This window comes from Salmo trutta, chromosome 32 (assembly GCF_901001165.1).
Source record: "Salmo trutta chromosome 32, fSalTru1.1, whole genome shotgun sequence".
Classification (NCBI taxonomy): domain Eukaryota; kingdom Metazoa; phylum Chordata; class Actinopteri; order Salmoniformes; family Salmonidae; genus Salmo; species Salmo trutta.
In genome coordinates, this window is record NC_042988.1 from 4,167,477 (window position 1) to 4,193,075 (window position 25,599).

The following is a 25,599-nucleotide window of genomic DNA, read 5'->3' on the forward strand; positions in this document are numbered from 1 at the left end:
CCTCATGGAGTCTATTTCTGACCGTTTGAGCAGACACATGCACATTTGTGGCCTGCTAGAGGTCATTTTGCAGGGCTCTGGCAGTGCTCCTCCTTGCACAAAGGCGGAAGTAGCGGTCCTGCTGCTGGGTTGTTGCCGTCCTACGGCCTCCTCCACGTCTCCTGATGTACTGGCCTGTCTCCTGGTAGCGCCTCCATGCTCTGGACACTACGCCGACAGACACAGCAAACCTTCTTGCCACAGCTCGCATTGATGTGCCATCCTGGATGAGCTGCACTACCCGAGCCACTTGTGTGGGTTGTAGACTCCGTCTCATGCTACCACTAGAGTGAAAGCACCGCCAGCATTCAAAAGTGACCAAAACATCAGCCAGGAAGCATAGGAACTGAGAAGTGGTCTGTGGTCACCACCTGCAGAACCACTCCTTTATTGGGGGTGTCTTGCTAATTGCCTATAATTTCCACCTGTTGTCTATTCCATTTTCACAACTGCATGTGAAATTTATTGTCAATCAGTGTTGCTTCCTAAGTGGACAGTTGGATTTCACAGAAGTGTGATTAACTTGGAGTTACATTGTGTTGTTTAAGTGTTCCCTTTATTTTTTTGAGCAGTATATTTGATTTACAACGGTGGGGGAGTGCAAAGATGGAGGCGCGGTGGCGTCAAAACAGCGCCCCGTCTGTCATCTAGTGCATATATAAATCATTGGATGATACCGTTATGTGAGATAATGGTGACTCAGATCGTTTGTCCAGTCGGCGTCTCCCATAGCAAAGGGACACATTTCAAGGCCCACTTAATCCAGTTTGTTTAAATATCTGGCCTTTTCAGCAGCTTCCAGACTATTTATATAAGAAGCCAAGTATTGTGTTGGCAGTATCATGTTATGGGTATGCTTGTCATCGGCAGGGACTGGGGAGTTTGTCAGGATCAAAATAAATATGAAAGGAGCAAAGGCCAGGTGAAAAGTTAGAGGAAAACTGCCTTAGTCTTCTGAAAACCTAAACCTGGGATAGAGGTTTATTTTTCAGCGAGACAATATCACAAAATGTAATGCCAAATACACACCAGAATTGCTTTCCAAGAGGTGGTAAGTGTTCCTGAGTGGTCTAGTCTCAGTCCTGCTTAAAAAAAAAAAAAAAAATCAGGTTTAAATAAAGCTGTCCATCAATGATGCTCAACCAAATGTACTGAGCCTGAGCAAATTTGACCAAAAATATGGATATATAATGCCCTAAGAGTTGTGCAAAGTTGGTATAATCTTAATGAAAATGATTCACAGCTGTAATGGCTGCCAAAGGTGCTTCCACCAAGTATTAACTCAAGGGGATGGAGAGTTCTTTTTTCTTAATTTGGAAAATGTTCTAGAACTCTTTCACTTTGAATATCTGGAGTAGGTTGTGTAGAATTGTAGAACAAAATCTAATTGAATCCCTTTTTAGATTGGATTTTAAGACAGCAAAATGAGAAAGAAGTTCAAGGGGGTGTAGACTTACTATTGGCACTGTACACAATTCTCCACAAACTAATATGTTATATTTCTATCTGCTAAAAGGAATTAGTCCATGTTCAACTAAAATACAATATGAAAATATAATACAGTAGCCTAGAATATTTTCCATTTATAGAATCCCACTCAAGTTTCAGACTAGCCTACCCTCAAATTGAGCTATAATAAAAATGAAATCATCATTTTCTAAATATAGGTACAGACATGACATGCATTTCAGACAGGATTGGCAGTATTTAACAACCAGCAGTAGTCCTACTTTGACCCTTGAGAAACAGAATTGCAGAGCCCTGGGTACATATTCATAAAGTGTCTCAGAGAAAGTGCTGATCTCTGATCAGTTTAGCTTTTGAGATCATAATGAATACGATTCCATGGACAGGGAGGGGGGGGGGGGGGGGGGGGGGGACCTGATCCTAGATCAGCACTTACTCTATGAATGTGGGCCATGGACAGTAGGAAGTATACCCAACCGCAATCTTGAGAGAATTGATCAATGAATACCATTTAAATGGATATCATTGTTCAAAGTATAGTGATTCTTGAATTAAATAAATGGACTCCAGGAATCTCCTTTATGCACAAACAATGGGGAGGATTTTATTGGTCAATCTGTTGCATGTAAAGCAAAACTTCCCTCAAAGTTCTTCACCACGATGAGACTGGTGCTTATTTTGAAAAGCAGTGCAGTGGTGCTAGAACGGTAGAGTCATGATGTCATGTTGGTAGTCAGAGCAGAAGAGGAGAGCAGAGTATATGTCAGCCAACAGAACAGTTCTGCGTCCAAAACGGCACCCCAGTGTTCCCTACATACTGTAGTGTAGTGTACTACTTTAACAAGGCTCTGGTCAAAAGTAGTGCACGATGTAGGGAACAGGTTGCCATTTCAGATACACACAGGAGTTTACACAGTAGAGCCCACGGTTAGTCAGGCAGCAGTCAACAATCCCATACGTACAGGATATATATAAATTTATACATGTGTTCGTATGTACATTCAAACCCATTCAATAAATAGAGACACATTAAAATAAATTAATAAAATAAACAAACAATATGGAAGATTTGTTTTTGTAATACGTTTCATGACAGAGGACATGTAAACTGGTAAAAGGAATGTTTTCTTCTTTTGGGAGTTAACACGTCCCAGTGAGCAAAATTGGTGAAAATACATTTTTTTTGCTCATAGGGTTTAACATGAAGGCATCATTTATAATAGACTAGAGGGGGTCAGTTGCAACAGACACTAGAAGATACAGTTTTGGCTTAAATCACCACCATCTTGTCTTTGAACTCCAACACCCATCTCACTCCCTCAACGCGCATCTTCTGGAACTAAACTTTGCAATCGAGTGCAAATTATATTCCGTGGCAGTTTCAGCGACCTCTTTCAGTCAGAAGAGGAACACTGCCTTTACATTTCAATCACGCTGGAAAAGCTGAACTTCGACCCTAATCTTTGTTACAACTGACATTTGTGAACATAATTCATTTTGGAGGAATATCATTTGATTTGTATGATCAACTTCACAGTTTATACCCCTTGCCGGACGCTTAGGTCTACTTTTTGGCATGGAAAATAATGTTGATCATACAATTTGCCAATGTACCTTTAAATCAGTGCCTTTAAATTAGTTATAAAGCATGAATGAACATTTAAAAAATATCCATCATAAAACATAACAAAATGTAAAAAAATCGAGTAACTGATTTGGTTCTGGGTGCGGAGATGAATAAGTCCTCAATAAGCCATTTTAAACAGTACCATAACTGACCATTGTAAATAGTAACTAAGTTAAGTGTTACAGTGTTCCCAGGTTAATATTGGCCAATGGTCAAAAAGCCATTCTCTCATTCCTATCATGCAGCTATACAGCAGAAAACAGCCTGATGCAATAAGTATAGTCCAGCGTATTATACAGTAGTCCCTATGTTCACTTTTCTTCCATGTACCGGTAGAGAGATCTGGGACCAGGCTAGTAGAGTCCCAATGTCAACCAACTCCAAGTCACAACCCAAGGCAGTGGTCAAGTGTTCAAGGTCTGTTCACCTTGGGATTGAGCTTCAAGGACCACATTTCAACCCTCTTGACTTAGGCTTCGTCCCAAATGGCGTTTATGAAACAACCTTAGATACAGTAGATAGCTACATTGGTGCCATTGCACAACATGAGTAAACGGCACCAAAACAGAATTAAAATCCCAAGTAAAACAAAATAGTGGTTGAAATAGTGGTGAAAAATGAGAACTTGGAACCTGTATTTGCCCCCCCCCCCATCCATCCATCCAACCTTATCAGTCCCTTCTCTCAGTGCATTGTCAACGTGTTTCTTCTTCGGTCCTATCACACAAATCCCTCAATGCATAAAAGAGAGAGTACCACAGTTGCCAGTGCAATCTACTTCAAATTCCATCCATACCGTTGAACACACTACAACAACTTACTTTCTCTAAATCCTTCACAATACTGCTTCAGATCATCTAGGAATCCCTTACATCAGCGGACTGTAGAACGCATCTAGATTCTCAAATGTGGTTACCTTGTTTAGCCTGCAGGAGACCTTATTCCACAACAGCCTTCCCTAACATTACAGACCCATGGGTGATGATAGCAGTGTTTCCGATCATTATATCATGTTGATGGGGGGGGGGGTTCTGAGACATTAAACACCTCTCCAGGTAATGCAAAGATCTGGTAAGCTGCACAGACCCACCCAGTTGTGTATTGAAGACTGCCTTCCAGCGTTACTCAACTTGGGTGGCTGACTGGGACAGCGTAGCTGCATCATTGTCTCATTTGAGTCTACTACTCCCCCCTTCTCTCCCCCTCTATGAATCTCTCCAACATTCAATCTCTCTCTCTCTTCCTCTCCTCTTGATTGAAGTGGGGAGAGAGTACAAGAGGAAATCACCATACATAAATAAAAAAAAACGATCAACATTAATAAATAAATAAATGCTTTGAATGAGAGCAATATAAAAACCTAAAATGACATTTACTCATCTACTATTATAAACCCCCTTCCCCTAGTCCCACATTAGTTTTCTAACAGGAGAAAAGGGAGAAAGACAATTTCAGAGGGGAGAGAAGGCTGAACGAAGCGATACCAGAGGCGCTGTTGCGTGTCCATCTGTCATTTCCCAAGACCCACTCAAATCGATCCAGAGTGGATCATCTTGGTGGACAAATAATACAGTACCAGGATCACAAGTTGAAATACTGGTATTGTCTTTGTCCCCCTTTTTGCAGTCACCAAAATCAACTGGTCACCAAATAATAATTTACTACATTTCTATACATTGATATTCATTTTGTATCCTTCCCTAATCTAGAACAGCAGTTGAATCTCTTTCAAGAGAAGAAATACTTTCTATCTATTCCTTTAACTCAGTCAAATAAGATTATCACTCTTGCTTAATCCGCCTGTATTCTTCTCTGCATCACTCTATCACTATTGCTCTTCAATGTGTTCTCTCATCCTTTTGCTTTTCAATCCATTCATTTCCCCCCATTGTTTGAAATCAGTGTGTACAGACACGTAATATTTAAATACTTGCCCTTTCACAAGTCTTTCTCCTGTCTATGCTTCCATCTCTCTCTTATTCATTTCTTTCTTTACCCTCTCCTCTTTCAATCTGTCTCTCTCTTCCTCCGGAGGTCCGTGTAACTCTAAAGGGACAATGGAGGGAGGGAGAGAGTGGTAGAGGATGAGAAACAATCTCTCTCTCCCTCTCTCCTAGGTTACAGTGTCATTGCAATACAATACAATAGATTCCCTTGACAGACCTTGGTCTTCCCTCCCCCGGCTTGGTCTGGCTGGCCCCGTCCCCACAGTGATCTCTCTTCCTCTCCATCTCTGCCTCCCTCTTTCTCAGTGCGTGTCGGTCTCTCTGTCTGCCTGGTGGGGGACGGGACTGTAGCCGTTGGCTGGGGGAGGTAAAGGGGCTCCCTGGCCGGGGCAGCAGCCCCCATCTGGCTTGTTGAGTGCAGCCGGGGGCCGGGAGCGCGAGGCCCCGGTGAAGAGGCGGAAGGCGCCCCTGCAGATGAGGGTGAACCAGTAGACCTGTGGAGCCATGAGACAGAAGGCCCCCACGTTGTACTGCCAGGGAGCCCCAAAGGGCACTGTGTAGAGGGGGATGGAGGCATACCTGCAGAAGGAGGAGGAGGAATGAGGGTTAATGTTCACTTAAATGTTGCTAGCTAACAAGCTTACCCAGATTTTTAAAATGTACTTAGTGCAAACTTGTTCATTTGAACAAGTTCTAAAACAAGACACCTGGTCTCAAGCTAGCAATTTATTTTTTTACCTTTATTTAACTAGGCAAGTCAGTTAAGAACAAATTCTTATTTATTTTTAATGACGGCCTAGGAACAGTGCCTTGTTCAAGGGCAGAACGACAGATTTTTACCACGTCAGCTCGGGGATTCGATCTTGCAAGCTTTCGGTTACTAGTCCAACGCTCTAACCACTAGGCTACCTGCCACCCCTATCTTTAAGGATGTTGGTTTATGGCTAATGACTTTAAACTGAACAATCTGATTTAATACAAATAATCATGGAAGAATGCTTCCCTTACAGAAAAAATACATGCATTTCACATTGTGATCGTCATTTTGTTAAGCAAATGTGATAACATGTGAAGCAACATGTGATAACATCAAACTACACGTGACATCATCTCACATGGGAAAACGTGTTTTTAGAACAATTCACATGTACATTTCACATGTGAAATCATGTGAAAACATGATTTTGGAACACTTCACGAGATCATGATGTCACATGTGCTGACATGTCACGTGTGGGTTTTATATTTGCATCCCCATGGGTCACATTTTTTTCACGAGATCATGTTTTCACATGTACTCATGGTGTAATGTGTAGATTCATGTTATCACGTTGCTTTACAGGTTGTCACATTAACTTCACATAAGATCGTGAAATTCAAGTTGTTTTGGGACCATGTTAAGACGTTTGTAAGGCATTTGTTTTACCAGTCGTCAGGACATCACGTGATGGTCACAGATTGTCGCAAACCATCAACCATTATAAGTGAAGTAATGAAATGGTATGGTGTTTGTTTTAGGGCTGACCCCATTTAGTCAACTGGTCTATTGTTTGGTTGATAGATCTCGGTAGACCAACAGCCTCTTTAGTAGCAAAAAAACATACATACAGTTGCAAGATTACTCATAAAATGTGGTCTGATCTTCATCTAAGTCACAATAATATACAAACACAATCTGACTAAACTAATAACACAAACAGTTGTACTTTTCACATTTTTATTGAAGACATTGATTAATCATTCACAGTGCAGGCTGGAAAAAGTAATTGAACCGCCTCTTTGGGCTTGGGGGCAGTATTTTGACGTCTGGATGAAAAGTGTGCCCAAAGTAACTGCCTGTTAGTCAGGCCCAGAAGCTAGTATGTGCATATAATTGGTAGATTTGGATAGAAAACACTCTAAAGTTTCTAAAACTGTTAAAATAATGTATGTATGTGAGTATAACAGAACTGATATGGCAGGCGAAAACCCAAGGACAAACCATCCCCCCCAAAAAATGTTCAGCCTACCACTGTTTCCAATGACTGTCATGTTTAAACCTCCCAGATTGCAGGTACTAGGGCTTCCACTAGATGGCAACAGTCTTTAGAGTTTCAGGCTTGTTTTTGGAAAAATGAGCTAGAATTTGTAGTTTTTCTATAGCGTTTTCATGCGTGTGGATGAGAGCGCGTTCTTTGTTTATCTCCGGTAAAGACAATAACGATTCTCCGTCTTAAATTGTATCGTTTATTTACGTATTAGGGTACCTGAGGTTTGATTATAAACGTTGTTTGACTTGTTTGGAGAAGTGTATTGGTAATGTTTGGGATTCATTTTGTATGCATTTTGAAGGAGGGAAACCGGTGGATTATTGAATGAAGCGCGCTAGCTAAACTGAGTTTTTGGGGATATAAAGTCGGACTTCATCGAACAAAAGGACCATTTGTGATGTAGCTGGGACCTTTTGGAGTGCCAACAGAAGAAAATCGTCAAAGGTAAGGCATTTATTTTATCGCTATTTCTGACTTGTGACTTTCGTGTGCGGGGCGCTGTCCTCAGATAATCGCATGGTGTGCTTTCACCATAAAGCCTTTTTGAAATCTGACACAGCGGCTGGATTAACAAGAAGTTAAGCTTTATTTTGATGTATGACACTTGTATTTTAATGAATGTTAAATATGACTATTTCTGTAATTTGAATTTCGCGCTCTGCAATTTCACCGGATGTTGTTGAGGTGAGTCGCTAGCGGAACGCCTTCTCCAAAAGATATTTGGAGTCAGGTGTTTCAATTAAGGAGATGAGTTTGGAGTTGTGGGTTGCACAGGTGCCCTGCCCTTTAAATTAAGGCACACAAAGCCTGGTTACTGACAAATCTGTTCTTCTCCAGAAAGATTGGTTAGTGTGAACCATGCCACGATCCCAGAAACTTTCACAGGACCTTAGATGCATTATAGAGATGCACGAAGCTGGAAAAGGTTACAAAAGCATTGCTAAAGACCTTGGTGTTCATCAATCCACGGTAAGACAAATCGTCTACAAATGGAGAAGATTCAGGACTGTTGCTCCGACTTCAACTGTATATCTCATGGTGTACAAGACACCCGTCTGATTCGTGTCTGTCTGAGTGGACTAATCCATTGTGGAGGCCTTCGAGTCCATCACTCTGACATGTACTACTGAAATTGTATATTACATAAGAACAATGGTGCAACACTAATAAAAATTATTGCACTTTCTCCCACGTTGGATAGTGGTCGCTGTCCGCGGTTCTAAAACACAGTGCGCTGTTGAATTGGCACCTTTTTCTAGACCATGTTGCTATGTGCATAATAGCTAAGTTAACTCTTTAGAGATAGGGGGCAGCATTGGGAAGTTTGGATAAAAAGCGTGCCCAGAGTAAACTGCCTGTTACTCAGGCCCAGAAGCTAGAATATGCATATAATTAGTAGATTTGGATAGAAAACTCTAAAGTTTCCAAACCTGTTAAAATAATGTCTGAGTATAACAGAACTCATATGGCAGGCGAAAACCTGAGAAAAATCCAACCAGGAAGTGGGAATTCTGAGGTTTGTAGTTTAAGTGAATGCCTATCGACTATCCAGTGTCTGTGGGGTCAGATTGCACTTCCTAAGGCTTCCACTAGATGTCAACAGTCTTTAGAAGTTGTTTCAGGCTTCTATTGTGAAAGCGGAGCGAATAAGAACACTCCAAGCAGATGGCCCAAGTGAAAGCCTTTAGTTTAGTCATGCGCATGGCCGTGAGCGCTTGCTCTGTTCCCTTTCTAATGAAAACAGTGTTGTCCAGTTGAAACATTATTGAATATTTATGCTAAAAGCACCCTAAGAATTGATTAGAAACATCGTTTGACATGTTTCTATAAACTCAAATGGAACTTTTTTTGACTTTTCGTCTAGACTTTGTGCCCGCGCTTTGTGCATTTGGATTACTGGACAAAACACGCAAACAAAAAGGAGGTATTTCGACATAAAGATGAACTTTATCGAACAAAATGAACATTTGTCTAACATGGAGACCTGGGAGTGCCATCAGATGAAGATCCAAGGTAAGTGATTAATTGTAATGCTATTTCTGACTTTTGTGACACCTCTCCTTGGTTGGAAAATGGCTGTATAGTTTTTGTGGCTAGGCGCTGACCTAACATAATCGCATGGTGTGCTTTCACCGTAAAGCCTTTTTGAAATCGGACATTGTGGTTGGATTAACGAGAAGTTTATCTTTAAAATGGTGTATAATACTTGTATGTTTGAGGAATTTTAATTATGAGATTTCTGTTGTTTGAATTTGGCGCCCAGCAATTTCACTGGCTGTAGGCCAGGAGTTCTGCTAGCGGAACCCCCTTCCCAGAAAGGTTAACCAACATATTGGTGTTGAGAACAATGCGGTTGAGGCAGTAGCAGAGTTAGAAGACGAGAAAACAGACCTTGCCTTAATTGTCTAAGAATAGTGAGGAGAGAGGAACCCCAACTTAATTAAGTCTATCAATCAATAGCCTAACTGTTAAATGTGCCTTATAAATCATCAATAGATCTACAGAAATAAGACAGATCCTACTTCTGTTGCCCGTTTGAGTGTTTAATAGCCTACTGATTCCGTGAGCAGCAAGCCTCACAATAATTTCACAAATTCAGCTCCTTTTAATCTTTGCTTTGTCATTATTATTAGTATGCTTAGTATAGCAGCCTTGTATAACCACCACTGTTTAGTCTTAACACTAACTTACTTAGGCCTATATTTCAATACTTATGTAGCCTACTGTATCAATCAATAATTTATTTGTTCATGTCAGACAGCATATGAGACATTCATGATGTAAAATGCAACCCAGCATTTTAGTTTTCAAATAAAATAAAGCAAGCCTTGAATAATTAGCTTAAACAAACCATTCCATTTACGAATGAATGCGACAGTTTTTAGTCTTTGCTGTAACACAACAAAAAAAAAAATACTCTGGTACGCTTATAATTTATTTAGTGTTCTTTACATTGCTCCAAACAGTCAAATTATATTGTAATCTAACACCTGTTTGGCACACAATATTTATGCAGCGCTGGCTCCTTACCTTATTTTTCTTAATCTCCAGTATTTTCCACAACTAGTCACATTTATTCCACACATCTGACTTCCCCTTTACCGCCTGAGCAACCAGTAGTCTAAACATATCCCCCTTTCGAGTTTGTCACATCCTCTGCATCCATTTTGCTATTACGTGTTCAGAGTTTGTTAACCAATTTATTGATGTGATTATGATATGCTATAGGTCAGGCACTATTGGTCAGTGCATGCGATGCATACATGTGTCACGTAACAAGAGCAAGGTTTGAGGTAATAGGGAATGTTTCTCCTAAACGGAGGAGGGATTTCTGTAACAGAATTTTTCAGTCAGAAATGGCTGTAATTGTGTTGCAGCTTCACAGATAAACACTGGTGGTCACTGCAGCAGGGAGGAGAGAGAGAGACAACGGTTGCTAGTCACACAGTCACTCGGTCTTTTTTTAACACAGCAAGTCTGAGCCTGGCACAAATCAATTCAATTGCTGGTCGGACTCCCTCTAGTCATTTATTAATTATTTAATCAGTGTGCTTAAAGCATCAGACAAACTCAGTGAATATAGTTGATTTGATTAAAACACATAGAATGCATCTACATATGGAAGAACACACGTTTTAAAATTTACACCAAAGGATTGGTTGAAAGAACAGAACTCTTGGTCGACTAAGATTCTCTTTAGTTGGGGACAGCTCTAGTGGTTTTAAAGTAAATGTTAAATATAATCGTTTTTCCTTGAGTGTATTTTAAACAAAGCTGAGATTCACTAAGTGTAGAAATACAGGTGAAATCAGTTGACACCGACATAATGACGTAGCACAAAGATCGGAATGCCGTGAACCAAGAGTTTGTGAGTTCAAATCCCAGGTTAGGACACATTGAATAATAATGACTGTATCAATAAACATACACAATCTAGTCCTGCACACTGAGTGTACAAAACATTAGGAACACCTGCTCTTTCCATGACAGACTGACCAGGGGAATCCAGGTGAAAGCTGTGATCTCTTAATGTCACTTGTTAAATCTACTTCACTTACTGTAGATGAAGGGGAGGAGACAGGTTAAAGAAGGATTTTTAAACCTTCAGACAATTGAGACATGGATCGTGTATGTGTGCCATTCAGAGGGTTAATGGGCAAGATTTATTTTTAAAAAATGTGCCTTTGAACGGGTTATGGTATTAGGTGCCAGATGCACCGGTTTGAGTGTGTCTTTTTCACACAACAGTTTTCTGTGTGTATCAAGAATGGTCCACCACCCAAAAGACATCCAGCCCACTTGACAACTGTGGGAAGCAATGGAGTCAACATGGACCAGCAAATTAAACCTTTGTCCTCAGAACAGGGGGGGAGCAACTTGATATTAGGAAGGTGTCCCTAATCTTTAGTACACGCAGTATGTCAAAGTGTGTCAAATCCGTAAGTTGAAAACACTGTTAAAAGCACTGTGAAACATAACGACTCATGTTCCAAAAACACATGTTTTTACAGTTGGGAACAAACAAGCACTCAGACAGAAAAAGACAGCCAAAATCAAACTTTGTCACATGCGCCGAATACAACAAGTGTAGACCTTACCGTGAAATGCTTACTTACAAGCCCTTAACCAACAGTGCAGTTCAAGAAGTGTTAAGAAAATATTTACCAAATAAACTAAAGTAAAAAAATAAAACAATAACGAGGCTATATACAGGGGGTACCGGTACCGAGTCAATGTGCGGGGGTACAGGTTAGTTGAGGTAATTTGTACATGTAGGTAGGGGTGAAGTGACTATGCATAGATGATAAACAGCGAGTAGCAGCAGTGTACAAAGCTAATGGAGGTGGTGTCAATGTAAATAGTCCTGTGACCATTTGATTAATTATTCAGCAGTCTTATGGCTTGGGGGTAAAAGCTGCTAAGGAGCCTTTTGGCCCTAGACTTGGTGCTCCGGTCCCTCTTGCTGTGCGGTAGCAGAGAAAACAGTCTCTGGGTGACTGGAGTCTGACAATTTTATGGGCTTTCCTCTGACACCGCCTGGTATATAGGTCCTGGATGGCAGGAAGCTTGGCCTCAGTGATGTACTGGGCCATACACACTATCCTCTGTAGCGCCTTACAGATGTTGAGCAGTTGCCGTACAAGAAGGTGATGTAACCGGTCAGGATGGTACAGCTGTAGAACTTTGAGGATCTAGGGGACCCATGCCAAATCTCTTCAGTCTCCTGAGGGGGAAAAGGTTTTGTCGTGCCCTCTTCACGACTGTCTTGACCGCCTCCCTATAGGCGGTCTCATCGTTGTCGTCAATCAGGCCACATTGTGTCGTCAGCATTGTTAAGCAAACTTAAATGATGGTGTTGGAGTCGTGTTTGGCCACGCAGTTGTGCGTGAACAGGGAGTACAGGAGGGGACTAAGTACACAACCCTGACGGGCCCCAGTGTTGAGAATCAGCGTGGCAGACTTGTTGTTGCCTACCCTTACCACCTGGTGGCGGGCCGTCAGGAAGTCCAGGATCCAGTTGCAGAGGGAGGTGTTTAGTCCCAGGGTCCTTAGTCCCAGGCTTTGTGATGAGCTTCGTGTGCACTATGGTTTTGAACGCTGAGCTGTCGTCAATGAACAGCATTCTCACAAGTGTTCCTTTTCTCCAGGTGGGAAAGGGCAGTGTGGAGTGCGATTGAGATTGTGTCATCTGTGGATCTGTTGCGGCGGTATGCGAATTGGAGTAGGGCAGGGGTGGGCAAGTCCAGTCCTCGAGGGCCTGATTGGTGTCACAGTTTTGCCCCAGCTCCAGCTAGCACACCTGACTCTAATCACGATCTTCAGTTTAGAATGCAATTTCATTAATCAGCTGTGTTTGCTAGGGATGGAGAAAAAGTGTGACACCAAACCAGGCCCCCTGAGGCCTGGAGTTGCCCACCCCTGGTCTAGGGTATCCGGGAGGATGCTGTTGACGTGAGCCATGACCAGCCTTTCAAAGCACTTCATGGCTACCGACGTGAGTGCTACAGGGCGGTAATCATTTAGGCAGGTTACCTTTGCTTCCTTGGGCACAGGGACTATGGTGGTCTGCTTGAAACATGTAGGTATTAGACTCGGTCAGGGAGAGGTTGAAGATGTCAGTGAAGACTCTTGCCAGTTGGTCCATGCATGCTTTGAATAAACATCCTGGTAATCCGTCTGGCCCCGCGGCTTTGTGAATGTTGAGCCGTTTAAAAGTTTTTTTCCTCACAATGGCTACCGAGAGCGTGATCACACGGTTATCCAGAACAGCTGTTGCTCTTGTGCATGCTTCAGTGTTGCTTGCATCGAGGCGAGCATAAAAGACATTTAGCTCGTCTGGTAGGCTCGTTCACTGGGCAGCTCGGGTCTGGGTTTCCCTTTGTAGTCCGTAATAGTTTGCAAGCCCTGCCACATCCGACGAGCGTCAGAGCCGGTGTAGTAGGATTCAATCTTAATCCTGTATTGACGCTTTGCTTGTTTGATGGTTCATCTGAGGGCATAGCGGGATTTCTTATAAGTGTCTGGATTAGTGTCCCGCTCCTTGAAAGCGGAAGCTCTAGCCTTAAGCTCGATGCGGATGTTGCCTGTAATCCATGGCTTCTGGTTGCGTATGTATGTACGGTCACTGTTGGGGCGACGTCGTCGATGGACTTATTGATGAAGCTGATGACTGAGGTGGTATACTCCAATGCCATTGGATGAATCCCGGAACATATTCCAATCTGTGCTAGCAAAACAGTCCTGTAGCGTAGCGTCTGCGTCATCTGACTACTTCCATATTGAGCGAGTCACTGGTACTTCAGCCTTTAGTTTTTGCTTTTAAGCAGGAATCAGGAGGATAGAATTATGGTCAGATTTGCCAAATGGAGAGCGGGGGAGAACTTTGTATGCATCTCTGTGTGTGGAGTAAAGTTGGTCTAGAGTTTTTTTCCCCCTCTGGTTGCACATGTGACATGCTGGTAAAAATGTGGTAAAACATAAAAAGTTAGCCTGCATTAAAGTCCCCGGCCACTAGGTGCGCCGCTTCTGGATGAGCATTTTCTTGTTTGCTTATGGCCTTATAGAGTTGGTTGAGTGTCGTCTTAGTGCCAGCATCGGTCTGTGGTGGTAAATAGACGGCTACGAATAATATAGATGAGAACTCTTGGTAGATAGTGTGGTCTACAGCTTATCATGAAGTACTCTACCCTCAGGCGAGCAATACCACGAGACTTCTTTAATATTAGACATTGCGCAACAGCTATTATTGACAAATAGACACACACCCCACCCCTCGTCTTACCAGATGTAGCTTCTCTGCCGGCGCATGGTAAATCCCGCCTGTTCTACATTATCCGCGTCGTCATTCAGCCACGACTCGGTGAAACATAAGATATTACAGTTTAATGTCCCATTGGAAGGATTATCTTAAATCGTAGGTCATCAATTTTATTGCACGTTAGCCAATAGAACGGATGGCAGTGGGAGTTGACTCGCTCGACCTACGAATTCTCAGAAGGCAGCCCGACCTGCGCCCCCTTTTTCTCCATCGTCACGCAAATGACTGATTTGGGCCTGTTCCTGAGAAAGCAGCATATCCTTCTCGTCGGACTAGTTAAAGGAAAACGTTTCTTCCAGTTCGAGGTGAGTAACCGCTGTTCTGATGTCCAGAAGATATTTTCAGTCATAAGAGACGGTAACAGCAACATTATGTAAAAAATAAGTTAAACGCAAAAGAAAAACATACAAAACAGCAGTTTGGTTAGGAGCATGTAAAACGTCAGCCATCCTCTTCGGCGCCATCTTATCAAAGATATGTTGTATTCGGCCTATGTGAACGTATAAAGTTTGATTTGAGACAGAGACAGGCAGACAGAGACAGGCAGGCAGACAGAGACAGGCAGGCAGACAGAGACAGGCAGGCAGACAGAGACAGGCAGGCAGACAGAGACAGGCAGGCAGACAGAGACAGGCAGGCAGACAGAGACAGGCAGACAGAGACAGGCAGACAGAGACAGGCAGACAGACAGAGTTCAGTATGTTACCTGCTGTAGGCGTAGTAGAGGTAGGGGAAGAGCAGAACTCGACAGATGAAGAAAGTGACCAGCATGAGAGCGCCATTCACTTTATGAAGAAGAGTGTGCTGCTTCTTGTACTGAGGGGGACAAAGAGAGATAGAAAGAGAGAGAGGGAGAGGGCAGGAACAAGGGAGGGGAAAAAACAAGAGCAGGGTGAAGGACAGAGAAAGTGCTTGGGTAAAATGTTAACCCAAAATCACAGGAGACAAGAATGTTAACATGAAAGCTAGTAAGTGAGCACTTCAAAATCAGAGAGACTCAAGGTTCTTAGACTGCTGCCAGGAGAGTAAGAGACTGAGGAAGAAGAGGTGCAGAGAGAGAAAGCAGGAAGAAAGAGATAGAAAAAGCAAGGGAAGGAGAGAGAAAGAGCAAGAGAAAGAGCGGAAGAAAGAACAGGGGTTAAAAGAGAGGGGGAGAGGTAGAGGAGTGAGTGAGTGAGTGAGTATTACCTGGATGAGGATTTTCCCCAGGCAGACGGACGGAGTGCTGAGTTCAGCCATGAACATGACACCCTGGAAGTAATCCCCCTTTCCCTGCCTCCAGAACTAACAAAGAGAGCGAGAAAGAGGGGAGTGGGGGAGAAAGAGGGGAAGAGTGAGATGAGATAGAGGGCCATGATATGGCTGATAAAGTTTATAGACAGACCATTGAAAGAAAATCTCAAACACGCACACCTCATCTCCCCTTAAAAACACGTGTCCATAGAAGGGATGTTAAACATTGGCTGCCCATGCCGCTGCCAGTAGCAACGGGAGGCAGATGGGGATTGGAGCAAGAGAGAGTCTAGTCTGCAGATGGCTGCCGGTTAGGGACAATTTTAGCGATCAGAAACCAAATCACCAACGGTTCATGTCTTTCTATCAAGACTTAAAGGGTTAGTGTGTGTACATATATATAATTTACAATTAGTTATTTTTTCCCCCTTTAGACACAAGACACACCATGCCACGGTAGACTAACAAAATAGTCCGCTAAAGCCACCCTAGTTACAGCGATGGATAGTTACCACGGAGACGGGAAAGCAGATGGTCACCATGACGACGTGGTGCAGCACCATGAGGAACTCTCTGCGCAGGTAGCTGGCCACTGCCGAGCCCATTGGCTTAGGCCTGCCGCCCTCTTCCTCGTGCCCTTTGACCTGCAGCTTGTGCCAGTAGCACAGGAACATGGCGTAGATGTCATACGCAAAGTAGGGCACCGCAAACAGGATGTAGGTACTGGTAAGCCAGTGTCTAGAAAGGTGGGGCGCAAGGGGGGAGTGAGACAGAGAAAGTGAGAAAGGAGAGAACGAAAGAAAGAGAAGGTGCAACAGTTTATTTTCTACGCAACAATGTGTACACTGTAGCTGCCTGTGTGACTACCATGTAAATACACCATTGCCTATTTCAGTGAGGCTCCAGCCTAGACATCAGGGGGTTAAGTGACTGGCCAGGATGCACCGCTCTGGGCACGTGCGTGATTTGGATGGGTTCGCGATTTGGTAGTCAAATGAGCCAGCACTCGCACCTCCCGACTTTGACTGGCAAATGAGGGCGGAGGGAGGGAGTCGGTGACTGGCAGTGTCTCCCTCCTCTCTCTCCTCCTCCTAATTGATGGAGAGATGAGGGGGAAGAGGAGCGAGGGAGGGGGGGTTAAGAAGAGCAGCTGTGTCACATTGTGAGTTCTTAGGACAACAGTGTCTGACTCAGAGAATCACAGCATCTCACTAGTCTAAAGAATCTTCCTTTCTTACTCTCCTTTTCCTCTCCTCCAATCCTCCTCTTCCTTCAACCAAAAACAAACCCTCCTCTAACCAAAAACCTGACACTGTGTGCATTTCATATCGTTTTGCTGTAGTCCACCGTTAACAAAGTTGCATTTGTAAAACCAGTGGAGACAAGTTTGAGTAGCTACTCCTACAATTCCATAGCAGCACGCTGCAGTCTAGGTTTCTGGCTTCTGAGTGACTGCATTACAGATACTAAAATAGTGCTGCTGGCTTTGGGACAAATAGAGGTTAATTGGGTTGAAATACTAATTTGGTTAACAAGGACAAGGTGAGCAGGGAGAGAATGACAGATTATCACACACACACACACACACACACACACACACACACACACACACACACACACACACACACTTTATTTGGATCGAAAGTTAAACATACACAGTAAATTGGCCAGAGTTAAAATGTTGATTTTTCAATGTCACATTTCTAGTGTTGATTGTGGAGTTAATTTCACTCTTACAGAGTTAATTTAACACTCAATGGTTTAAAATCTCTCCAATGTGGGGATGTATAACCAGTGTTGAGTGTGAGAGTGTCAGTTTTACTCAGGACAGTAAAACCTTCCCATCAAACCACACCAATCACTATCAGATTTCCCACAATGCTCTACTGCAGGTAAACCTTTTTAGGATTGTTTTTAATAAAAAAATGTGCATGTACATTGACTGATTAAATCTTATGCTACACAAAGACAAATAACATACATTCTTCTAAACTGATCCAATCAGTTAGAATTATGGCACAATTTACCAAAATGGTTGTTCCAGTTTAAACTGGTTAGGTCGTGAAAGAAAATCTGGGGGGGGGGGGGGGGGGGGGAATGCGGTTGTAAGTTTCTGTTTTCTTCCTAGAAATGTTGCTCTAATTTTTAAATGGTTGAAGCTACAAAATATTATGACCCCTGAAAACATAAGACTTTCAGAAACACACGTGTCTTCTGTGTCCCTCAGAATAGAGTGGACAGGACCAGGCAGTAAATCAGACTGGTGAAAAAAAAACATGATTCTTTTCTAGAGGATTTCGCATGCATTTTACACCCTACTTCAGATTGATTTGTAATAAGGTTTCAGTCTAAAACAATGTTTGACAGACTGTCATAGCGCCAATTAAAGAAGTTAACATTGGTCGCTGATTACATCACTTTCTTACATGGTGGGGTTGCGAGACATTTTTAATATCAAAATGGGGTCACGGACCAAAAAAGTTTGGGAACCCCTGATTTAGGTAGTCTCTTCACAATGTCACTAACCCTAACAGTCATTCTGAATGCAGCTGCGGGTGAATAAAAATTCCAACTGTTGGATGTCCTAACTGGCTGAATTCCAATAGGAATCATATCACTTTGCAAGCCAGCAGAATGTGACTTGGCCTGATGTGGCATGTAAACCAAGAGGTTTCTAACACCATTGTGGTAGGGTAAAACTTGGCTATCAAACTAAGGCCTTTTGATATATGTATTGTCCTAAAGAGCTTAATTTTAATGATAACATTTGTCTACAGTAGGAACTCATTTGGTGAAGTCCACAGGACTGAAAATGAACAAATTCAACCACCATATTTGTCACCAACAAATACAGTCATGGGTGTAACTCTACAACTCACGCGAAAAGGCAAGGCACACTGAGAAATTATATTGGAGGAGTGGCTAAGTGGGGGTGCAGCTTTCAATTTGTTGCTTTTGGCCACCCGTGAGTGGAAGTGTTGTACCAGTTTAACTGGTCTACGATTATGTTAAAGTTTGAGCATGTCTGCTGCCAGTCCTGAAGTCTGGAAACGCTTACATAAGAGCATGTGGCATTAAAAGACTTGGAATGTCAATCCAACACGAGCGACCTTGTCAAGAGATTTGGACCTCTTTGCGTAATGGTTAAAAATACTATAGGGGGTGTTATTGCATAACACTAAAAGTGTTAATTCCCTAACACTGACAAAGTGTAACAGCGTCAGCACTAAGCAGTGTTAATTTAACACTGAAAAGTGTAGACCCGTATAGACACTAGTCCAGTGTTAAATTTAACACTGTCAGTAACCACGTTTCCATCCACAGGTTTATGCGAGTAAAGTCATACCGTATCAAAAAACTACGATTGCTGTGACGGAAATAGGTAGTTTAGGTAGAATTTTATAAATGCCGACAGAATTTGTTAGTTGGACATTGTGTAACCTTTTTGTGTTGGTAAAAATAATTATGTGAGAAATGGTGGTGGAAACTGCTTTATGTGCAAATATTTATATAATAACCATCATATCAAAGTAAACTTGGAGTCACGCGATGATATGGTGTGTGGTCCTCAGGAAATCATGCAGTTTATTAAGCTTCAGATTAAATTAATTATGCTTAACTTCACAGGTTGGTGAAAGTACATGGTTATCTTGATGCTCCTTCCCAATAAATATCGAGGGTCTTATTCTGGTGACATGAGCCCGTCTGACAAATAAAATAATAAATCTCACTGTATCTGCAAGCTGTTGGCTAGAGCGCACGTTTCAAGACCAGTCTTTTTTTGTGACAAAACTATCCGTAGAGTTTAAAATACGATGGAAAAACATTGAACTTTAGACTTATTCGGTACATGAAAACTTAAGTGAAAAATCACATTTTGTGTGCACTACGTCATCACACACTGACTTATCTGCAACAAGTCCATTTGGTGGAAACACACTATTGGTGGGAAAACATGCATATTTTTATTTATGCAGATTTTAGAATATTCGCATGAAAAATCTGTCGCCAATTGGATGGAAACCTAGCTAGTGTCGTTTTAACACTGGAGAATTTGCTGTGTAGTTAAGGACCCAAATATTTTAGACGTCACACCTCTGACAGACACACGCAGGGCCGTGCACAGACTTTTTTGGGGGGGAGGGGGGCAAGTGCTCAAAAAAAATAAAAAAATAAATACATTCGGAACTGCGGTTAATGACTCGTTGAGCAATGACTGATTATTTAGTTACATAAAAGCAATAGATGGCCACATCTTAATGGCTAATTAAATGACATACATTTAACAATGACATGCGGGCAGTGGGTTCAGAACAACAATGACAAAGACTGTACACCCAAAACAAAGGCACTTCAGAGACTGGAAGGGCAAAGAGGCATGTGCTCTGCACAAGTAGAGCCTATCTGTGCAGGTGCCTGCAAACACACACACACACACACACACACCTGGAACACAACTTTACAGCAACTACTACTGCCTTATCATAATTTTGTACTTACTGATCCTCGATGATGTCCTCACAGGAGGATGCGATGATGTAGCCAGCTGAGGAAGCCATGATGGCTTGGATGGATGACACCAGCCTAGTGAGGAGAGAGAGGTCAGAGAGTGGGGTTTCAATGGACATATTTATACCCGTAACTCAGAATAGTATTAAAAATGTCAAGCAAAGCAGAACAGCATAAGATAAAAAGGTACAATAGGTAGGCATAGTCACGGGGGACCAGTACGGAAATAAAAAAAATTTAATGGAATGTATGCAGTCACTACTGTAAGTCGCTCTGGATAAGAGCGTCTGCTAAATGACTAAAATGTAATGTAAAATGCATAGTCCTCACATTGACTCATGTATCTGACTTGTAGGTGTGTGTGTGTGTGTACCTGGCAGACACGATGGTGGCGTCTCCCTCGCTCAAGCCCAGGCCTGGGGCCTGTTTCAGGCATCTCTTAGACAGCAGGAACAGGCCCGGGAAGAAGATGGAGCCGGCAGCCAGGATGCTCAGCATGGTCCCAGAGTGTGTGTGTGTGTGTGTGTGTGTGTGTGTGTGTGTCTCAACAGGTGCCTCACTACTGCCCTAAAACCACTTGACAAGTGGGAAAGGTTGAATGACTGATCTATGCAGGGTACTTTCAAAGCTATTGCAGCAGAGTTTCCAACTATCACTTGCTGCTAGATGGCTGAAGGTATAGCATTAAAATGCGTGGCAGCGTGTAAGTATTGTCAATAGAACACAAATGTTTGTAATGTTATGCTACTAGTAATGTTATGCTATGTTATGCTAATTCAGTATGTGGTCAAATGCTGCATTTGTTTTTAGCAGGCTAGTTTTGGGGATATTCTGGGAATGAAAATGGACTTGCTAGTGGTCACGGTCAATGTTAATAAAACAGATACATAAGGAAAGAGAGGGCTACGATACAGCCGTGGGTGGTATGTTTGTTAACTCCCCACACCTCCCTCCCAACCCCCTGCTCATAACCAGCAGAGGCCTGGGTGGCTTCTGGGTCAACAGACAGACAGGGACAGGCAGAGAGACAGACAGAGAGAGAGAGAACAAACAGACAGAGATGGGGGGATGAGGAACAAAGGGAGAAAAAAAAGGAGAAAAATCAATCAAATCCGTTTCACAGACCTTGATTAAGAGTGCAGTAAATGTACAAGAAATCAGGTATGTGTAACAGGGTTGGTTGTTCCCACTTGCCTCTAAAGAAATGTGTATTTAATGTTCAAGCACTTATTGGTTGGTTCAATTCCGATGACAATAAGGCGTGTTGTTATTGGCCCTGCTTGCAGATAGGGGGAGATCGTGAATGTCAGGTCTCCCTAGTATGAAAATGTGATGCAAGGGGTAGGTCACGTTCTGAATACCGTATAATATTTTACAATGTGTACATTCCTGATTTATACATGTGTGGGTATATTGTACCTGTTAGGGATTGAGGGGCTTTCTGGGATGTGCTTTGGTATATGATTGCTGTATATAAGTGCGTTAGCCAGCATGCACCGATGTAGTGGTCACATAAGCCCACTGCTAACACAGTTGTTTTCGTGCTACATATTTTACCATCAACAGCCATCAGTATCATTAAGCCCTGCACAACTAACGTGCCGTTTCCCGTTTAATCACAGATAATAAATAACGGTCAACTGGGACCACTGGCAGGGATGATTTCTATGAACTAAACATGACGCAAGGATAGTACGACTAACATCGTTACATATGCACATATAAACTGTCCGCGTAGTGTTTCTATGAATGTCACATTTATTCAGCGTCATCCTACAGCCTTTAAAACATTTTGAAAATCGTACTTAAATAATTACCCTGTGTGTAGACAGCCCTACACTACACTCTAATCTCACAAACGCTGACAAATCCATTGACTACGCTGTAGGCGTCATGTGTCGCTCGCTGGCTGTACCAGCTATGCGCCGACTCCATTGGGGAACGAATTCATTTAGGTTTTCCACTGTCATTGCTCTCTAGGTAAATGCATGTACTCGCAGAGGGACCGGAGAGAGACAGGATGAATAAATAGGTGGAGAAGAGAAAAGGTGGCTGAAACCAAAATAGATTCAGAAAGGGATTAGAAAAGCAGGAGATTTAGACAGATTACAGCTGGGAGAGAGGGAATTAGAGAGAGAGGTGATGGAAGGACAGTTGACAATGGGGAGTACCTAGAGTACAGATGGGATATGAGGGGTTGGGTGGAAGAGGATGTTGGGGCGGGGGCCTATTGTTCCATCCTAGGCTGTTGGACAATAGAGGAAGGTGATGCAATCACAACAGGTTCATCCCATAACCAACAAATGGGTGCACTTTGCATGCCGTTTTAATAAAAGCCTATCTGGGCATAATATAAAAACTTTCAGATTTATCTTGGCTAGCTGTGTTTTTTTGTTCAGCGCAGCTGTGCATAGGCTGCACCTCCTGACGGTAGACAACCAGCAATTTCCATGGGGGGGGGATAAAACCACTGGCCCCCTAAATAACCCCAAGCATATCTTGACGTTGCTATATCGCTAACTTGGCAGAAAACACAGGCTCGTTTGCGTCAAAACCTAGCTGGCAGGCCCGTGCAAAAACGTGGCTCAGACTTAATTGTCAAAATACGCAATGCGCGTAAGTAGCCTAAGTAACACGGGTCCTCCTCTATTAAAAAATATCGGGACAAGTCTGTTTTGCACTAAAGAGTAAACTCAACAACAATAAGCAACATATTGTTTTGAAAAATGGGAGACTTGTGCCGGTCTTTGGCACGGCTCCAAATCTGCATAGGCTAACCTTTGTCATGTTTGCTTGCTAGCTACTGTAGGCCAGTGTAGACTACAAACCGGACAAATCAATGTACCGATGAGTGTGACTGCGAGCTCGCTAGATTTGCATTCGATACATTTTTACCTTAGTCGTTTCATGCACAAGAGTGATCGAAGCTTGTAACAGGTTGTGTGGCACGCGGTTGGTCTATTAACAACACACACACGCAAGGGATAAATTGTCTAGCCTGGCTTCAGTTTTTTTTACAGACAATGCATGCTTGCTTACCAACCAACATGCGATGGATGACAGATTATTCAGGCCTGTATAGGCTAAAACGTGACCGTTGCGACACACACACAGACAACATTTATTACAGACATATGGTGTTTCTTAGTTTAACCTCGGAGCAGGGTTGGTGAGAATGAAGAAGAGTTGGGTGTTGGAGGGGGGGTACTAAAAGGGAGAGTAAAACAAGAGATGGATAGGCTAAATTTACATTTGGTTGTTGCGGCGTCCCGTTCTGCGGCCCGGTCGGTCGGTCGGATCAAGGGGAAATCAATGTGTTTGGTCCTGGTGGTAGCCTTCAAGTCGAGAATTGTTCCACATTCTCTTTGCGTTTAGTCTTATTCCGTATTCGGGATATCTGCAAGAAATGAGAACGTGCGTCAAGCAAGATAAATTGATGTGTGTGTGTGTCCTCTCCGCTTCTGGCGTATGGTCCTCTTGTCTTGGTCCGAATCAGAATATGACTCCCGCCCGACGTGCTGCCTGTCGCTTCGCTGCTTCAGCAATTTTATTTCCGAGAGGCGAAACGCTTTTCAAGTCGATGGTTCGCTTGAGTGTTTTGATTGATATTGCGAGGGCAACGCTCCTCTCGCCTTCGGCCGCCGTACTAACCTACTGATATCTGAACCGTTACGCCATATCGACCGACCCTATTCGATACATTCACTGTGAAGTCTTCGCTGCAGATTATTTGAGGACCTGTCGTACAACTAATTTCAGCAAACAGTCTGGGGGGGGGGGAAATCCCAGTGTATGCATGATACAGTCACGCTGTGGCTAAAGTGTTGCCATTAAGCCGGCTACATAGCCAGCTCGCTACCACCTCTATCCCCCCCCTCCTTGCTCTGGGATATGGTCGGCTAATATCCAAGTGGAATTGGCGGATGAGGTCGCCTCATTGGCTATGACTCCTAGGACAAGCCGTGTTGTGATAGACTCCAGCTGTCCCTGGATAAAGTATTTAGCTTTTCAAGTGCAACGGACTAATAATAGCCCGAGTCCTTTTCAGATCAAGCTGGCTAGGGGGGGAAAAAAAGTCCTTCGTTTTTATAAGACATCAAACTGCAAGTTGTCAAACCATGGGTTGAATTATTAACTTAACTATTTTGAGAATGAACGTAGCTGTGCTCAATCAGATAAGACTGTAAAGGTTCCACAAACAGTGGGGTCCGCTAAACAAGTCTGCCTACAGCGCTTAAATAGGTCTACAGCTCCCTAAACATGTCTGATCTTGGAAATGATGTTTTAGCACATGGATAGAAAATACACAAGCAATCTAATTTGCACAACCTCTGCGGTTGGGGTCAACCTGAAACGGATAAGCTGTACAATAATGTGTGATAAATTGGATAACACTTTACTGAAGGATAATACACATTTGTCATATGTATAAACTGATTATAATATCATATAATTAGGGCTATAATGCAATAGGCATAATAACCAGTTGTTATCAGACACGTTGAAATTGAACCTGTTGAAAAATTGCCATAGAGAAAGAACATTACAACCAACCTTTCTGAACGCGAGAAAAATACAACCTTAAAAAATAAAACACGAGGCAAAACAAAAGCTAGTAATTTGAGGCAGCAGCCCTTAAATCAACAACCTGACACAGTACAATGTAACGTTGCCCTTTGAGCCCCCTCCCCATTGATAAGCGGACAGACACCATACAGGAATATTATCCAGTGACTATCCATTTATTCATTCACTACTTTACTCTAGTTGTTTTCTTAAGAAATTCAAGTATTTGTTGGGAACACAAGTCAGACGTTTCCTAAAATATGGCAAAAAAAAAAAGACATCAAGTTCATATTCAGAACAATCAAAAACACAAGTTACAGTTTTTTTCTCCCGCTTTTCTAAACATCTACATTCCCAGGTGTAGTCTTCTCTCTCCCGTGCCTATTGATGGCACAAAACGAAGGACACAGACTTGCTTCCTTTCCTTCAGTAGGGTGGGTACGTCCCAAAACGGACACCCTATTCCCTACATAGTGCACTACTTTTGACCAGACCTTCAAAAGTAGTGCACTGGAAAGGGAACGGGGTGCCCGTTTGGGACGGATCCTAGATCTGGCCTGAAGAGAACTGGACATGTGAAAAGCAAATCCCCAACTGAGCTTCTCTCTAGTACGTTGCTTTAACCAGTCTTCTCCTGTCAGTGCCAATAAAAGGAGAGGATGAAAAGCTGCTTTAAAACTATTTAAACTGCCAGAGGAGGCTCCTCCAAATGAGGAAGATGTCCTTATTGGCTTCTACCTCAAACATAGCTGGGTCATATTCCTTAGTCCACACTGTAGGAAAACATTTTGCATCAAGTTTCTTATTGGACGAGTTCAAGTAGTCCCTCACAGTTCTAGTCTTTTCTCCTTGGTGACTAGTGAA

The 25,599-nt window shown here is 42.7% G+C and overlaps 1 protein-coding gene across 2 annotated transcripts; it reads right to left on the reverse strand.

Annotated features, from left to right (window-relative positions):
- Positions 1 to 2,084: 2,084 nt before the first annotated feature.
- Positions 2,085 to 24,430, reverse strand: LOC115170824 (protein FAM57B). Of its 2 annotated transcripts, none has more exons than XM_029727147.1 (7): positions 23,420 to 24,430; positions 20,543 to 21,162; positions 20,161 to 20,244; positions 16,173 to 16,398; positions 15,616 to 15,711; positions 5,297 to 5,658; positions 2,085 to 5,179 (listed from the first exon to the last, which is right to left on the reverse strand). In XM_029727147.1, the coding sequence occupies exons 2-7, from the start codon at positions 20,665 to 20,667 to the stop codon at positions 5,110 to 5,112; spliced, it is 963 nt and encodes a 320-aa protein (XP_029583007.1). In that variant the 5' UTR covers positions 20,668 to 21,162; positions 23,420 to 24,430; the 3' UTR covers positions 2,085 to 5,109. The 2 variants fall into 2 exon arrangements, with proteins under 2 accessions (XP_029583007.1, XP_029583008.1); XM_029727148.1 differs by lacking the exon at positions 2,085 to 5,179 and adding an exon at positions 15,134 to 15,243 and having other exon boundaries at positions 5,368 to 5,658; positions 23,420 to 24,207.
- Positions 24,431 to 25,599: the final 1,169 nt, after the last annotated feature.